This window comes from Mesoplodon bidens (genome assembly GCF_964165515.1).
Source record: "Mesoplodon bidens genome assembly, chromosome: 6".
Classification (NCBI taxonomy): Eukaryota; Metazoa; Chordata; class Mammalia; order Artiodactyla; family Ziphiidae; genus Mesoplodon; species Mesoplodon bidens.
Window position 1 is genome coordinate 392709 of NC_138162.1, and position 17736 is coordinate 410444.

General features: G+C 59.7%; 1 protein-coding gene across 1 annotated transcript in view; it reads right to left on the bottom strand.

Moving 5' to 3' along the window:
* CACNA1B (calcium voltage-gated channel subunit alpha1 B) overlaps positions 1–17412 on the bottom strand; it is a 197155-nt gene extending 179743 nt beyond the window's left edge. Inside the window, exons 1-3 of the mRNA XM_081237354.1 lie at positions 16974–17412; positions 15910–16031; positions 12289–12428 (exon numbers count right to left, since the gene is read on the bottom strand). Of these exons, the coding sequence (XP_081093480.1) occupies positions 12289–12428; positions 15910–16031; positions 16974–17259 (548 nt within the window). The 5' untranslated portion in view covers positions 17260–17412. The remainder of the gene's footprint in view (positions 1–12288; positions 12429–15909; positions 16032–16973) is intronic.
* Positions 17413–17736: the final 324 nt, after the last annotated feature.

The following is a 17736-nucleotide window of genomic DNA, read 5'->3' on the forward strand; positions in this document are numbered from 1 at the left end:
AGACAATTCTAAAGAATCTTAAAAAAAACAAGAAAAATCTCCTGGAACTAATAAGTGCATTCAGCAAGGTTGCAGGATTAGAGATAAATATACAAAAATGTACTGTTTTTCTATATACTAGCAGTGGACATGTGGACACTGAAATTTTAAATATAATACCATTTGTACTCATGCAAAAAGAAAAGAAAAACTTAGATGTAAATCTAACAAAACATGCACAGCTCTTGAATCCTGAAAACTACAAAATACTGATGAAAGAAATCAAATAAGATACTGTAAAACTCTTAGAGGAAAACATAGGAAGGACACTCTTTGACATAAATCACAGCAAGATCTTTTTTGACCCACCTCCCAGAGTAATGGAAAGAAAACCAAACATAAACAAATGGGACCTAATGAAACTTAAAAGCTTTTGCACAGAGAAGGAAACTATAAACAAGACGAAAAGACAACCCTCAGAATGGGAGAAAATATTTGTAAACAAATCAATGGACAAAGGATTAATCTCCAAATATATAAACAGCTCATGCAGCTCAATATTAAAAAAACAAACAACCCAATCAAAAAATGGGCAGAAGATGTAAATAGACATTTCTCCAAAGAAGACATACAGATGGCCAAGAGGCATATGAAAAGATGCTCAACATCACTAATGATTAGAGAAATGCAAATCAAAACTACAATGAGGGGCTTCCCTGGTGGTGCAGTGGTTGAGAGTCCGCCTGCCAATGCAGGGGACACGGGTTCGTGCCCCGGTCCAGGAAGATCCCACATGCTGCGGAGCGGCTGGGCCCGTGAGCCATGGCCGCTGAGCCTGCGTGTCCAGAGCCTGTGCTCCGCAACGGGAGAGGCCACAACAGTGAGAGGCCTGCGTACCGCAAAAAAAAAAAAAAAAACTACAATGAGGTATCACCTCACACCGGTTATAATGGGCATGGAGAAAAGGGAACCCTCTTGCACTGTTGGTGGGAATGTAAATTGATACAGCCACTATGGAGAACAGTATGGAGGTTCCTTAAAAAACTAAAAATAGAATTACCGTATGACCCAGCAATCCCACTACTGGGCATATACCCAGAGAAAACCATAATTCAAAAAGACACATGCACCCCAACGTTCATTACAGCACTATTTACAATAGCCAGGACATGGAAGCAACCTAAATGCCCATCGACAGACGAATGGATAAAGAAGATGTGGCACATATATACAATGGAATATTACCTCAGCCATAAAAAGGAATGAAATTGGGTCATATGTAGAAGCGTGGATGGATCTAGAGACTGTCATACAGAGTGAAGTAAGTTAGAAAGAGAAAAACAAATATCGTATATTAACGCATAGATGTGGAACCTAGAAAAATGGTACAGATGAACTGGTTGCAAGACAGAAATAGAGACACAGATGTAGAGAACAAACGTATGGACACCAAGGGGGGAAAGGAGGGGGGTGGGACGAGTTGGGCGATTGGGATTAACATATATACACTAATATGTACAAAATGGGTGACTAATAAGAACCTGCTGTATAAAAAATAAATAAATAAAATTCAAGAAAAAAAAGAAATCAAATAAGGTCTACATAAATGGAGAGACATATCATGTCCACAGATTGGAAGACTCAACATAGTAAAGATAACAATTCTCTGCAAATTAACACACAGGTTTTATACAATTCCTGTGAAGATTTTGCATATACATTGACAAGATTATTCCCAAATTTATACGGAAGCAAAGAAATTAGAATAGCTAAAAGGTTTTTTTTAATTTACTCTTAAACACTTTTTTTTAAAAAGAAGAATAAAGTGGGAGGAATGAGTCTGCCCAATTTTGAGACTTAAATAGTTACAGTAATCAATACAGTGTGAAACTGGTAGAGGGATGGACACACGGATCTATGGAACAGCAGCAGACCCACACAAACATGCTCAGCTGACTTCTGACAGAGATACAAAACACTTTAGTGGAGGAAATACACTGTATAGCCTTTCCAACAAGTGCTGGAACAACTGGATAGCCACACACAGGAAGAAAACAAACAAAAAAGAATCTCAACTTAAGCCTCACTCCTGATACAAAACTAACTCAAAATGGATCCCAGACTTACACATAAAATATAGAATGATAAAACTTTCAGAAAAAAAAAATAGGAGAAAATCATCATGACCTAGGGCTGAAAAGAGTTCATAGACCCAAAACCACAAGCCCTATCCATAAAAGGAAAAACTGATAAATTGGACTTCATTAAGATTCAAAACTTTTGCTCTGCAAAAGTCCCTGTTACGAGGATGAAAAAATAAGCTACAGATTGGGAGAAAACTGAATAGTATCTAACAATCCAATTAGAACCTGAGCAGAATACATGAACTGACACTTCCCCAAAATGGAGATACAGATGGCAAATAAGTCCATGAAAAGATGTCCAACATCATTGGCCATTAAGGGAATTCAAATCAAAACCACCATGATGTATCACTGCATACCTATCAAAATAGCTAAAATAAAAAATAGTGACAACACCAAACTCTTGTGAGGATATGGAGAAACTAGATCACTCATACATTCCTGGTGGGAATTTTAAAAAATGTAAAATGGTACTGCCAGTCTGGATAGCAGTTTGGTAATTTGTTAAAAAACTAAATATGCAACTGCAATTCGGCCCCATAATTGCACTCCTGGGCATTCATCCCAGAGGAATGGAAACTTATGTTCACACAAAACCTGTGCATGGATGTGCAGAGAGCAGCCTTGTGGGTGATATTTCAAAACTGGAAACAACCCACATGTCCTTCAACAGGTGAATAGTTAAAGAGACAATGGGCAGTAAAGAGAAACAAAGTATAGACACATGCAACAGTGTGATTCAATCATCCTCAGAGAATCATCCTGAGTGAACAAAGCCAATCCCAAAAGGCACGATTCCATTTACATAATATTCTTAAAATGACAAAATGATGGACATGGAGACTGGCTTGTGGTTGTCAGGGACTGAGCAGCAGTGAGATCAGAGTAAAGTGGGAGCAGAAACACAAGGGCAACAGGAGAGGGCCCGGTGGGGATGGGGTTTCTGTGTCTTGACTGCGCCATTGTCGACATCTTAGCTGTGACACTGTGCCGCAGCTTCACAGGACATTAACCTCAGAGCCCTCTCTGCATATTGTGAATCTACAATTAGCTCAAAATAAGATACTTAGTTTTTTAAAAGGGGATGTTAATAACAGCATCTAGCCCAGGATGGTTGTAGGATGATTACATTAGCAGACCAGCCAGCACGCAGGAAACTTCACGGAAGAGTCAGCTTCTCTCTTTCATTCTCCCTCCATGTCTCAGGAGCTCACGCTGCCCACCTCCCTCTGCCCACCTGCTCTGGTGCTTTCACCAGAGGGCTCTGCACCCCCACTGCCCACCTCCCAGGCTGGGGACCCAGAGAAGCACAAGTAAGTGCACCACCCCAGGGGTCTTACCCCCTGGAAAGAGCCCCTCATGGAGACCAAGTCCAGGCCATGCAGGCAGGGACAGGGCTGGAGCGGTCTCGCACGTGCCTCTGCTGCGTCCTTGCATCGGTGTGTGTTGCAGGGCTGGCCGGCCTTAGACTGTACCCCAGTGGAAACACTGGGTCCCGGAATTGATCAGGTGATGGGAAGAAGGAAGCTCTTACTCATGCCCGTCCCCTCCCCATCACTGCACCCTCAGAACCCAGGCCCGAGGGAGCACGTGCAGGGCCCACAGGCAGAGGGGGTGGCAGTGCTGGCGGCACCCTAGGGATTCCCACCCTCAGACCGGAGGCTTCACCATGCCCAGGACACCCCCGGGCCTCCCACGGGCTCGCAGTGCCCCCCGACCCCTGCCGCAGTCCAGGCTGGAGAGGGTCCCAGGGTGGGCGGCAGCCCCGCCTCCAGCCCGTCCTCTGTGCCTGGTGCTGCTGTGTGTTGTCAGGCCCGGGAGGCTGACAACAGACCTGGAAGAGTGAGAAAGGGCCCACGGTCAGCGGAAGGTGAGGCGGGGAGGAAGACACTGGCCCTGCAGACATCTCACCCGGGCCCACAACACAGCAGCCACAGCAGAGCCGGGCCTGGAGCCACACGACCGACCGGGGTCAGTCACGTGGCACCCTGTGCCCATGGGGGCCGGGGCAGGCTCCCTGCTCTCCCAGCTGGATTCCAATCCCACAGTATTTGCTGCACACTGGGAACCGGGGCACCGAGGCAATGGGGCCAACAGACGCTCATCAGAGGAGCCTGGGGTCTGAGCACAGCCTATTACGGACTATACTGTGCCCCCCCCCGCCCCGGCAAATTCCAGTGTGAAGCTCTAACCTCCAGAGGGACTGTATTTGGAGACGGGGCTCTTAGGAGGTAAATGCTTAAACAAGGTCATAAGGATGGGCTTTATAGGATGAATCTAACAGAACACGAAGAGAACCCAGAGACCTCTGCACACACAGAGAAGCAGTCCCGTGAAGACACAGTGGGAAGGCCGCCGCCTGCAGGTAGGAAGAGGGCCTCGCCTAAAGCAACCCTGGGGGCACCTTGATCTCGGGCGTCCAGCCTCCAGACGGTGAGACGGTGAACATCTGCTGTCTCAGCCCCTGACCCCCGTCTGTGGCCCCTGTTACAGCGCCTGAACTAACACAGTTCTCAGGGCGAACGTCCATCAGCAGGGATGGGTTGTCACGGAGCCAGGCAGTAGGGAAGCCCCTTGGGGTGAGAAGAGGGCAGAGAGGCCCGCCAGGTGGGGAAGCGGGGGTGAGATGAGAGAAGACAGACACACAGCCCATCCCACAGGAAGCAGGGGGCCCAGCCGCGCACACGGGCTCTTTCTCTCCGGGAGGGGCTGTAATGCTGGGGGCTCTGAGAGTGGCCCCCCCGGGGGGAGGCTGAGACCCAGAGAAAGAGGGGCACAGTGGGGCAGCAGCGAGGCGGCTGGCTGCATGAGCGACAGGACACCCAGGGGCCTGTGACAGGTGACCTGCGGGACCTACGCGCTCCAGGTCAGTGTGAGTGCAGGTGGGCTGCAGGCGGTGGGGAGGCCCCAGGTGGACATGAGGCCTGGCCTGCCCATCCCGAGAAGGACCTGCTCTCCCGTCCGCTTCCCCAGGCCAGGAACTGGCTTTGGCTCCAGGCCTAGTAACCCAAGGAGACATTAGCAACCATTCTCATCTCCAGGTGAATCTGCAGCTCTGGGCTCAGCGGTGTGAAGTGGGGGTGAGGGGAGCCGCCTGGAGCTGAGCAGGAAGACAGCGCCCAGACAGCTGCAGGTGTACCCACCACCCAGGGGCGAACGCTCCTGCCCTCCACAGGCATGAACTTGACCTCCTGTGACCTCTGCAGGTGCACCAGGCACAGGATACACGGATAGGTGAGCAGTTGCCCCGGGCCACCTCTCAGAGGCACTCGGGGCTTGGCATCCTGTGGGCACCAGGCGGCGGCAGCCCCAGGGGGCCCAGCACCCGGGACCAGAGCCAGCAGCGTGGCACAGCTCAGCTGAGCTCCGGGTCTGAGGCTGGGCAGCCTGCACTCCCTGTCCTGCCAGGATTCCCAGGCCCTTGGAGCTGGGCGGAGGGGCCTCTCCCTCAGCACATGGTGGGGGGTCTGCAGGCAGCGGCCAGGAGGGGCCTGGCTCCGGCTCCCCACACTCCCACCCCAGAGAGTGACAAGAGCCCTAAACCAGAGGAAGATGGGGGAGGAGGAACAGGAGGGCAGAGGCACAAGCAGGGGAGTAAGCTGCTCCTCCAGAAACACCCAGCGGCAAGCGTGAGGACGGAGGCTGGGATCCCACCCGACCCGCCCGCCTCAGGGGTCACACAGCCCAGCACGGGGCCGCGGGCCTGTCCCCAGGGACTACAGGCCCCGTGGGCGGCCAGTGTCAGGAGGCAGGCACCTGGGGGCCGGGCACAGGGTGCCTCCACCCAACTCCGACCCGGCCACACAGCACAGGAGGCCTGCAGAGCCCTGGGGCCAGGCCTGCTCTGAATAATCAGTGATGCCTCGGGGATGCTGCCTGGAGCATAATAAGGGGGACCAGACCGCTTCCTTCTGCTGCTCCAGGGGCCACTTGTCGGAACTCAGGCCCCTCCTGTGTCCCAACCGTTTCCAGCCTCAGGTGGGGATGGAAGAGAAAGTCTAGCAAACCCCCAACCTGACCAGGCATCACAGACCCCGCCTGCAGGACCACAGTCACCGGACGCAGGAGGGGCCCACGTGCAGCAGCTCCAGCCCTGAACGTGAGCTCTAGTGCCCACGCTCGGCCATGCACTGGGGTCAGCCCACGTCCAGACCCACTGCCGCCGGTCACTCAGACACGGTGTCCCTAGTCACCTCAAACCTGGACACAGCGTCACCCACGGCAAGGCACGGCGTCCCTGGCTGCCACACGTGCACACAGGGTCACTGCGCACCTTGGCCCGTACCTGCTGCCCCTCCTCACGCAGGGCAGTGTCCTCCGCGGCCTGGCCTCCCCAGAGCGCTCTCCCGCGCCCTCTGACCAACTTCGCGTCCACACCCTGTGCAAACGCCTCTCCCTAGGCGGCGCCAGCCCGCTGGCCTTCCGCCTTCCGCTTCCCAAAGGACGCCCAGGCCAGGGAGGGAGGACCCTGAGCTCTAATTACATGTCCTGGAAAGAAATCCCGGTTTAATTTGGAGTGAAATGAGAGGCTGTGGTTGAAAATGTCCCCATGGGGGTCACCTGTCTGAGCTGGGACACGTTTCTCTGCTGTCCCCGAGGAAAGCTCCAGGCTGGGGCTGGGGCTGTGACGGGGGCAGGGACACCCATGGCCTCGGGATTCTGGGGCCCTCTGCCAGCGCAGAGAGGTCCCCGGGGTCTGAGGGGACCCTGTTGCTGCCCCTACTTCCAGCTGCAATCAACCTCTCAGGACCGTAGCGTGGGCTGGGGGCTGCTGACGGGATGGCGAGGGCAGAGGTGGTGACGTGGGGACACACCAGCTACAGACAGGCTGGGGACGTGGGTGCCACACTCGGGGGTGCCAGCGGGTTTCCTGAGGGCAATCAACCAGACCAGTGCTTCCTGCAGGTCCACCCCAGTCCGAGCCCCATCGCCTCCCTGGGGCACTGCTCCCCCACCAGGACCGGCCCCTGCACCCGGAGCCCCCCAGCAGGCCCCGCAGCCTCCCCACATCCTCACCCTCTGCAACCCCCCCACCAGGCTCAGGACACCTCTGCTCAAGGTCCTCCTTAGGGACCTTCCCTGACCCCCGTGAAGGGGAACTTCACCCCCACCCCGCCCCGGCCTCCTGCTTCACCGCCCTGCGTGGCAGGAGCTGTGCGTTGCCTGTGTCCCCAGGAGATGCAAGCTCCACATCCACCGCCGTGTCCCCAGCAACCAGAGCATTTGACAAATACCTTCCACACGAACGAACGAGTGGATGGACAGCCAGCCAGATGGTCAATGGGCGGAGGAGGGAAGGCGACTAGAGACGGGGCCGAGGAGAAGGTGAGAGGCCGAGGCAGGTGAAGGTGCTCCGCGCTCCCTCTCTCTCCCCGTCGCCCCATCTCACTCCACCTGCTTCCCACTCCACGCCTCAGCTGACAGCCGGCTTCCGGGTTCAGTGGAAACGCAGACGTTAGGGGACGGCTCCTGCCCCAGCCCTTCTTGCTCATCCGACAACCCAGCGCGCACACTCAGCTCACCCTCCGGTTTCCTGCTGTTACAGAGAGATGAGCGTGGACTCCAGGATGCTGGACCCTAGCTAGCTTCCCTCATCCACCCAGGACATCACTCCAGCGCCCTGGCTGCATCGCCGCTAGCCCCTGCCTCCCGGCCCTGGCCCGTCTGCACACAGGCTCCGGCCCCCACCTAATAAAACCCTCTGCCCCGCCCCTCCCTCCTGCCACTGCCCAGTCCTCTGCCGGCTTTGCTGTAAAACTCCCTCAAAGGTGGAAGAGCTGCCCCAGGTGCTCACCACGGACCCTGCCCATTCCCGTGGGGCCTTCCCCTGCAAGCCCTCGGGAGAACCCCTCACCTGCACGGCGCCCACCGCTGCACTCAGCCGTCCATGCTCCCCTCGCTCCTGCCCGAGGAGAGCACACTTCTCCTTCCTCAACACCGTCCCCACCCACCTCACTGGCCAGTCCCAAAGCATCAACTGTGGGGTCCCGGGGCTCAGTCATGGGCAGCTTCTCCTCCAAACTCCCCATCCCCTGGGGATCCTGTCTGGTCTCAGGCTCTGAAGGCCATGGATACACCTGTGTCCTGGTATTGACACCACCAGCCAAGACGTCTCCCCAAATATCTAGATGGCTCATCCCCTCACATCCTTCAAAATTCACCTCACTACGGAGTCTTCTCTGACCACCCGACACTGAGCAACAGCCTCCCAGTCCACACCCTGTTCTCCTTAACCCCCGTCCTACATGGGAAGATGAATGAAGCACGGTGGTGTCACAGAACGAGTGGTCTCCACGGCACACCTGCCCCCAGGCACCGTGATGTGGCCGTGACCTGCCCTTGCCGACCCTCTGTGCACCGAGAGGACACAGAGCGGGGCAGGGAGACCGGGTCCCCCAGAAACACAGCCCACAGGGCAGGGGCCTGGGGGTCCTGTTCACTGCTGTGTCCTCAGCACCGGGCAAAGGCTCACTGAATCTGAATAAATGAGTGATCAAGGGATGCTGAGTGGGCGGGGCAGTGCCAGGCGAGGGCAGCTCAAGGAGCTGGAGACGCGTGGACAGGACGGAGGACAGAGGGCGGCAGGCAGGAGCCCCTCAGCTGCTCCGTGGCCAGGACTAGACGCTGTGCCCCTGCAACGTCAAGAGCGCACCCAGGCGCAGTCTACAGGTGAGTATGTGAGTTGAAGAGGCTTCCCTGATGCAGGGAGGGGCCCTCGTTCCATCAGGGCCCTCCCACAACCTGCGTGCCAGCCTCAGAAGTAGAAGGGAGCCCAGTTGGCCTCTGGGGACAAGTCAGCACCAGGGCCTCCCCGGCCAGAGCCCTTCCCCTCCCCACCACGGGCCTCCGGCCCTCTGAGCACCAATTAAGTCAACCCTAATTAAAAACAACAAAGTAGGGAACTTCCCTGGTGGCACAGTGGCTAAGAATCCGCCTGCCGGGCTTCCCTGGTGGCGCAGTGGTTGAGAGTCCGCCTGCCAATGCAGGGGACACGGGTTCGTGCCCCAGTACGGAAGGATCCCACATGTCATGGAGCAGCTGGGCCCATGAGCCATGGCCACTGAGCCTGCACGTCCGGAGCCTGTGCTCCGCAATGGGAGAGGCCACAGCAGTGACAGGCCCGCGTACCGGGAAAAAAAAAAAAAAAAAAATTCGCCTGCCAATGCAGAGGACCCTGGTTCGAGCCCTGGTCCGGGAAGATCCCACGTGCCGCGGAGCAACTGAGCCCGTGCGCCACAACTACTGAAGCCCTCGTGCCTAGAGCCCGTGCTCCGCAACAAGAGAAGCCACTGCAATGAGAAGCCCGCGCACTGCAAAGAAGAGTAGCCCCCGCTCGCCGCAACTAGAGAAAGCCCGTGTGCAGCAACGAAGACCCAACGCAGCCAAAAATAAACAAATTAATTAATTAATTTTTTAAAAAGGGACCGAGAAATAACGTCCCGCCCCTGCCATGGCTACCCACAGGGACCTCAGCTCAGGAGGGCTTAGAGTTAGGCGTTCTTCCCCAGGTTCCCTGGGGCAAGCACTCACCCCAAAATGGACCAGGGCCTCCCTCCATCACACACCACACACACATACACATGCACATACATACAGGTGCACACACATACAGGTGCACACATGCACAGACGCACATGCGCACGCATACATGAGTACACACACAGGTCACGAGTCCCTGGGTGCTGCAAGCAGGAGCAACAGAGCAGCTCCCGCACGTGACTCTGGGACATAGATCACCCCCACCATCTGGGGGCTCCCCTCCCAACCCAGCGCCACCCCTGGGGACAAGGTGCAGAGAGAGGGAGCCTGGAAACCACTGGTGCCAACTCCCAGCGAGAGGAGAGACTCCAGGACCCGGATGAGAGACACAGAACAGGCAGAAAGAGACAGAGACAGAGGAAGAATGAGAGAGAAAAAGCAAAAAGACACGGAGATACAGAGATGTCGAGAGGCAAAGAAATACCGAGAAGGCAAAGAAGAGATAAAGGGTCAGTGAGGCAGAGAAGGTTAGAAACGGGGAGACAAAGACCAAGAGAGTAAGACAAGGAGACAGGGAGGGAGGGAAAGGAGACAGAAACAAGGCTGGCGGGCTAGGAGAGAGGCCCACGGGAAGAAAAGACAGAGGCGAGGAGAGGTAGGAAAGACGAGGTGGAGAAACAGACGGACTGAGGTCAGGATCTCCAAGTCTGGGCTGGGGGCAGAGTTAAGGTCTCGGGACCCTTGGGATCCCCCTGCTGGGGCTCCCAGGAAAGTGAGCCCATCCTATTCTCTCTTGTGCCCCAGACAGTGTGGTCAATGGCAAGAGAGCACAGCCACCTTGGAGGTCCCTCCTGGCCCTCACAGGGGGACGTGGCTCCCTGGACCTGGAACCAGGACATGCTTGCTGGAAGACCCAGGGGTCCTGCCCAGGCCTCGGTGCAGGCTCCTGCCTCCCCACCCTGCTCCCAGCAGTCCAAACCCTCAGCTCCATGGACAGCATCCCCAGAGGCAGGGTCCCACCACCCCGCCCAGCTCCCCGCTGGCCCAAACACAGAGCACCCCAGCTTCAATAGCCCATTAATTCAGCAGATGCTCCCTGACCCTCCTGGGGGCCCTACCAGAGCTAGGCTCTGGGGACACCCTGAAAAATAAGATGCCATTCTTATCCTCAGGGACTCACATCTAGAGGGAAAAAGAGATGTGAACAGCCAGCGACTCTCCTCGACAGCCCGCGCGGTGCCCACTGGACTGTGGGAGCACCCTGCCCTCCGAGGGGCCGTGTCCACCACCAGATCCCCACCAGCAACATCGGTTGGACCTCAGAGGGCTTTCTGTAAAAGCCCCCGCTGCCACCGCCACCGAGGGCAGCAGGCGGGTGTGGACGGCGCACACCGTACCACAGAACCGCGCGGCTCCCAGAGGAAGGCTCCCCACTCCCTTCCCTTCTCGGTCATTAGGAAAAATGAAAGGAAAACAGCAAGTTGCCCAGAAAGCCTATTATATCCGATTTCAGTGGCACCCATCCCACCAGAGCCGGTGACAGGCTGGTGCCACAGGTGCAAAGACAGAAAGGGAAGCTGAGGCACAAGGCCCACCAGCCCCTCCGTCACCTCCAGGGAGAGACCCCCTGAAGGCGAGGCCGCCTCGGCTCTGGCCCATGCCGGGCATGCTGCAGGCGCCTCTGGGGCCAAGCCACCAGCAGTTCGAGCAGACAGAGGGGCAGGCCCCCACGATGGGGAGGGTAAGGGGGGCCTCATGCGGGAGCCCAGAGGCCATGTAGCCAAGTCTGTTCGTCCGCACATGCAGCACAGGACAGAGACCTGGCCACAGCCTCCTGTCCCTTGGAAGGAGCGTTCTGGGCCACACTGGGGCTCCGAGCCTCCCTGGGACCACAAGGTCCCAGAAAGCGCGGCTGCAGTCTGCCGGGGCGGGGTCTCTGGGACCTGGGCTGTGCAAACAGGTCCTGTGGAGCGAACACCCAGGAGCTCAGCCCCAACCCCAGCCGAGAGCCAGAGCAACAGCAGCTCAGCCCCAGCCTCAGCCTACTGGCCAGAGGAACAGGGCAGAGGCCCTGAATACCCATCAGGCAGATGGAAACACTATGGCCCCGAAGGCTGGGGCCTCCATGATGAAGAGCAGGGCATTCTACCCACTCTCCAACGCAGCCCAGCCCAAGTCGACTTTCTGGATCTCCTGGGTTGTTCGGAAACCACAAACTGGCAATCGTTAGGGTCCGTCTGAGAAGGAAAGTGGGTGGCAGACACACTGATTAAGCACCTTCCTGGAACCAGAAACTGTGACAACACACCGGCGCAGCCTCATCCAAGCACAGCTCCAGGAAGCAGTGTCCGAGAACGCTTCAGCAGGAGACTCAAACGCACAAACGTGCCCCCCAGATCACGGGGCGACAGAGGCAAGGTTGGAGCCCAGGATTTACAGAATAAGGCTCAGAGCCCTCCCCTGCCCTGGTAACCTGCCCACGGCACCAGCAGCTCTGTAAGCAAGCTTCACCCGAGGACGGAGCACCGTCGACGGCCCCTCAGCCAAGATCACAGCCCAGGCACCTCCTGGGGAGAAACAATGCCCGTCCCACCAGCACCCACCCCGTGAGGACCACCCCAAAGCCGGGGCCTCCAGCGTGCCCGCCCCCGCCCCTCACAGAGGGCACCCCGGGCCCAGCACCCACCCCGTGAGGACCACCACGAAGTCCATGACGTTCCAGCCATTCCGCAGGTAGGAGCCCTTGTGCAGGACGAAGCCCAGCGCAACGATCTTGATCCCGGCCTCGAAACAGAAGATGCCAATGAAGTACGGCTCCGTGTCGTCCTGAGGAGAAGCGCAGAGCAAGGTCACCACCGCCTGGGGCGTGGCAGGCGAGGAAACACCCCACCACCCACAGACTCGGCTCTTGCATCACGGGCCTGTTTGACCTCTGTCGAGGTCCCCTAACAGGGCAGGTGGCCCTGTCCCCGCGGCCAGCGACACCCAATCACAATAGGAAGGGGGGGCTCCCACCCCGGAAGCCCTGCAGCAGGGGAAGCTATAACAACAATAACAATACTGGGGGGTTTCCCACCATCACTGAGACAATCCTCGTTATAACACCCCACATTCATGAAGCACTATTATCATCCCCATCCTAGAGGAAACTGAGGCACAGAGAGGTCAGGAACTGGGCCGGAGACGCACAGCTTGCTAGAGGCAGAGACAAATCCTAACCCAGAGGTGACTTGGGTCTGATCCTGAGCTCGAACCGCTACGGGGACAACGGTCCAACTCCCTAGAGGACAGCCCAGGACCCACGCATTCCTTCAACACACACCTTCTGCATAATCAAAACATGCACATCTTGGTGGGAGCAAGCATGGCCGTGCCTCAGGGAGCCTCTGGAGGGCGAGGCATCCAGCTGGGCGAAAAGGAAAGGAATTCCAGGTGGAGGGAACAGTGTGAGCAAAAGGATGGGGACGGGACAGGGCAGGGCCGACACGGGCCGGGCCCCCTGGTGGCGAGCACGGTGGGGACGAGCTGCGTGGACTCAGGGAGAAGACACACACAGACGGTGTGGAGAGTGACCAGGGGCATCACACACTTGGGAAGGGTGGCAGACAGAGCCTCTGTGCAGGTGACCCCGCAAGCTGGATGGACCAAGGGGACACGGGGAGGGTCAGCATGGGAAACAGCCTGAGTGCAGACCACGGACACAGAAGTGGACAAAGGGGCAGCGGGAAGGTCCTGCCCTCAGGACTATGGGAGCCACAGGAGGACTTGTCCTCCGAAGGCTGCTCTGCCAGGAAGGGGTCGAGCCTCAGGGGCCAGGAACCAGCCTCCCCGGGCTGCAGGGGAGGGGAGGGCCAGACTGGTTCCCTGTGGGTGTTGCCAGTTCCCACTCAGGACCAGCGGCCTGAGCCCTCCTCTCCGGAGAAGCCTGGCCCTCCAGGGCTCTCCCTCTGACCTGGCGAACCCTCAGCCTGGCGTCCATGGTGGCCCAGTTCTCCTACTGCCCTGATGCTGACTCACGAAGGACCATTCCCCGGAGGCTTCTGGTCTGGTTTAGTCGGAGGGTCCCCTCTCCCCGAGAGAAGAGGCTGCTGACCACCTGCCCTGGGTTAACAGCTGGGCCCCAGCAAACAGATGTTCACAGAAGCCTCTGGATACACAGAAGGAGAGCAAGCCAGCGCCAGGAGACGGGGCAGGGCCCCTCCCCAGACCTTCCCTCACGGCTCTTCCCCCAGCCCCACCCTTGATCACACTTGGCTGAGGGCTGGCTCAGGGCCGGGGTGAGACTGCAAGCCCAGGGCTCCAGCTGAAGGCCACTCAGGAAGTTGATGGGTGTATGGGAAGCGGAGCCCCCAGAGACAGGGAGCTGTGGAGGCCCCACCCCAGGCCAGGCTGCCCCTGCGCCACACGGCCCCCTCCCAGCCTCTGGCAGCAGCACCAGCCTCCAGACCTGAGCCCTGGGGCCACAGGGTGTCTGCTCTCCAGGCCCGCCGTGTCCGGCCTCCCATCCATCTCAGGGGCCTCCAGGCCGCCAGGGGGGCACATTCTGCTTATTCTCCCAACAGCTCAGCCCCCAACTCCTTCAAGTGTACCCATCACCACAAAGCAAACCCTCCCTCACCTGTGAGGCAGGAGCTCAGATGTGGCTGGACACACGGCTGGCCTACTCAAGCCTGCTGCTGGAGCCTGGCTGCTTGCACACTGGCCTCCCTGCCCCCCGCACCCCTCCCCAGGGCCTGTTTCCCTCTGGCCCCACCCGTGCTGGACTTCCTTAGGGATGTGACCACGCCCTGTGGCCTGGCGTTCAAGGCTCCCTGCCGGAAACCCCAGTTCCCTCTCACTTTCACCCTCTTCTCCGGCCTCCAGAGTGGACGCCCACCACCAAGCATGTGGCAGGCAAGGGGCCCACAACACCAGCAGGAACCTGGGGCCCAAAGAAGGCGAGGGACCCTGTTGGGCTTCACACCTGGGCAAGAGTCGCGCAGAGGGACCCCAGCCCACTCTGCCCGGCTGTGCTGCGCTTCGCACTCCTCCTCCCGCGAGCCCCACGACAGAAAGCCCTCCTGGCCGTCCTTGCGCCTGGAGAAACAACTGCCCCGTGATCCCCCGTCTCCTGGCTGACCACCAGGCTGTCACTCCCGTGCCTTCTGGTGGTGACCCCCAACTGAGAGCACCCCCAGGGCAGCCTTACTCTGTCTCCCCTTCCCCACCCCTTGCCTGGAGTCCAAGGCCTACGCAGAGCACTGAACAGGCCCTGTTTCATCAACGCTTTTCTCCACTGAAGTCAGGGAAGGAGCTTGGACAGAACCAGTCACTTGCCAGGGTGTGGAGGAGAGGGATCAGCCTCTGGCGGCCCGGTGCCCCCAGAAGTGTCTCCTCCTCGGGGACCTCAGGACCTCCAGCAGCTCTCCAACCAGGCCCCAGGCTCCCTCTCCAATCCCCGCGGCTGCTCTTCCTTCTCTCTGCTCTGAAGCTCAGTCTCTCAGGCCCCTGGGAGCCCACACCAAGCCCAGGCAAAGGGGCCAGGGCAGCAGGGGTGGCTGGGGCTAGGGGACATAACCTCACCCTTGAAATGGGGCTCACCTCCTCAAGCAGCACCCTTCCCCCTGCCGCAGCACCTCCAGACACCCTGACCTGGCATCCTGGCTCCCGTGGGTTCTGTACTCCAACAGGGGAAACCACAGGGGTCTGGGGAGCTCCGGGCAAGAGTGGGTGGAAGCGATATTCGGGGCATTTGGGAAGAAAGGCTGGGAAGGAGTGCTTCCCACAGGAAGTGGCGGGCCACAGGTAAGGGATTCCAAGCAGAGCCAGGGGAGACAGCTCTGGAGGAGAGGCTGACGGTCCCGAGACCAAGGGCTGCACCCGGGGGCCGAAGACTATTACAGCCCTGCAGGGAAGGGTGGGCAGCTAGCCCCCCCGCACTCCCGGAGCCTGACCCTCCTCAACCTGGGCCATTATGAATGCCCTTCCCACACCCCAGCTTTAGCTCTTAGTTTCTTAGTCCGTGTGGACTGGACAGGTGTAGGGGTGGCGAGTGGCACACTGGGCAGAGCAGCTGCTGGCTAAAATGGCCCCTCTCGAGCCATCCTTCCCCAGCAGGGGCTGAGCTGGCTATCCCACTCTCCTGGCCCTTCAGGGAAGTGCCAGCTGCCCGGGTTCTATCCTTTTCCTCCACTGAAGGTGGGGGAACTGCCCAGACTACACTGCCCGAGGAAGCTGCGCCCAATCGCGGATCCTTAAAGGGTCGTGGAATCAGACAAGCTGCCGCCACCCCACGCCCCGCCCTCAGGCCGGCCGCCACCGCACTCACCAGCCGCTCAGACATGGGCGTCTTGTCTCCGTCGGGGAGGTGCTGCTCCAGTGCCAGCACGATACAGTTGGCGATGATGGTGGCCAGAATCATGTACTCAAACGGAGTGCGTGGGTTAAGGACTGGCCGGGAGGCGCCAAAGAGGAGAGGCGAGGAGGCCAAGGCCGACAGCGCGCAGTGCAGCAGCCGGGGCCAGGCCGCCTCCGGAAGGGCTGAGAATGACCGGGTCCGGAGTCCACCCCGCCCTTCCCGCCCTCATCCTCGGGGCCGCCGCGAGGGACGCCTCCGCAGTCGCGGCCACCAGCCCCTCAGCACGTCCCCGCGGCCGTCAGCACCGCGGACAGCGCCTCCGCCGCGGCTCCGCCCGGCTCCCGCGCCCCGAGGGAGGGGGCTGCGGGCCCCCAGCGCGCGGCTGGAGGAAGGACCCCGCGCAGGCGCACACTCCCCCCTAAAGACACACGCAGCCACATGTACCTACACAGGCACGTGAGCATACATGTACCGAGAGTCCCGAACGCACGCACGCGCAGCACCGGGTTCATGCTATGCCCGCACACACGCAGGCACCTGCAGCCAGGCGCGCACACGGGCTCGCGTCCCTCGGGTGCTCACACCTACACAGACACCGATTCGCCCTCGGGTGCCCTCCAGGCTGGCCGCGAGCTCTGCGCCCGGACCGTGGAAGCGAAGGGACGAGCCCAGGGGCAGGGGGCTCCGCCCAGCGTCCACCCCGCTCCCGCGGCCGCTGCCACCACGACCACACACACACACACACATAAACACACAAACACGCACGCACACGCTGCGCGCGGAGGGGGCCCGGAATCCGCCCCGCCCCCTCCTCGCCGAGCCGACCCGATGCACCTCTCCCCAGGGCGCACCCTCCTCCAGCCCCGGAAAAGATGGCCACTGGGCGCCGCACGCGACCGGCCCCCGCCCCGGCCCCCAGCCCAGGCCGCCCCTCCCAGACCCGGCGAGGCGCGGACGCCCGACGCCGCACCCGTGGCCGTCCCTGCGACCCCGGGCGGCCCCCGGTCCCCGCCCGGCCCGGCCCCCGGCAGGATATGGCCACTCGGTGATGCGCTTGGCGTATTTGCGGACGACGTTGTCCTCGCTGAAAACGAAGAGCGAGCGGTTGACGGTGAAGCAGTTCTGCTTGACCGGGATGGGGTTGTACAGCGCCATGGTCCGCGCGCGCTGGGCGATCGACTGCTTGTAGAGGACCCGCTGGCCCGGCTGCAGACCCCCAGGGCCCGGGCCGCCCACCCCGCCGGCCCCGCCGCCCCGGGTCCGCTCCCCGCTGCCGGCGCCCCCATAGCGGCCGCCCAGCTCGTCCCCGAAACGGACCATGGCTCCCAGGCGCTGCGCGCATCCCCCGGCCCGGCGGCCCCGCGGAGATGGGAGGGCGCGGGGCGCGCCTGGCGCTCGTAGCGGAGCAGCCGCGGAGCCGCCGGACCCACACGGGACCTCGCCCGGCCGACCGCCGCCGCACCCGACAGTGCCGCCCGCACCACGCCCTATAAGGGGCCGGTCACGTGGCAGTGCCCGACCAATCCGCGCCCGCCCCGCCCCCAGCTGGCCGCCCCCGCCCCGTCCCCCTGCCGGGTCCGGCCGCCAGCCCTGGGGGCTGCGCCTCGGCCCTCAGGTCCTCCTGGGCTGCGCCCGGGCTGGGCGGCAGCGGTGCGCGTGCGCCCTCCGCGCGTCCCGCCTCGCGCCCGGCCGGCCGCTGGCCAGATGCTGAACTGGGAGGCTCAGGCCAGGAGCTGGGCGGGGCTGGGAGTCCTCGACGGCTTGCTGAGCGGCACAAACGAACCCCTCCTTCCCCCC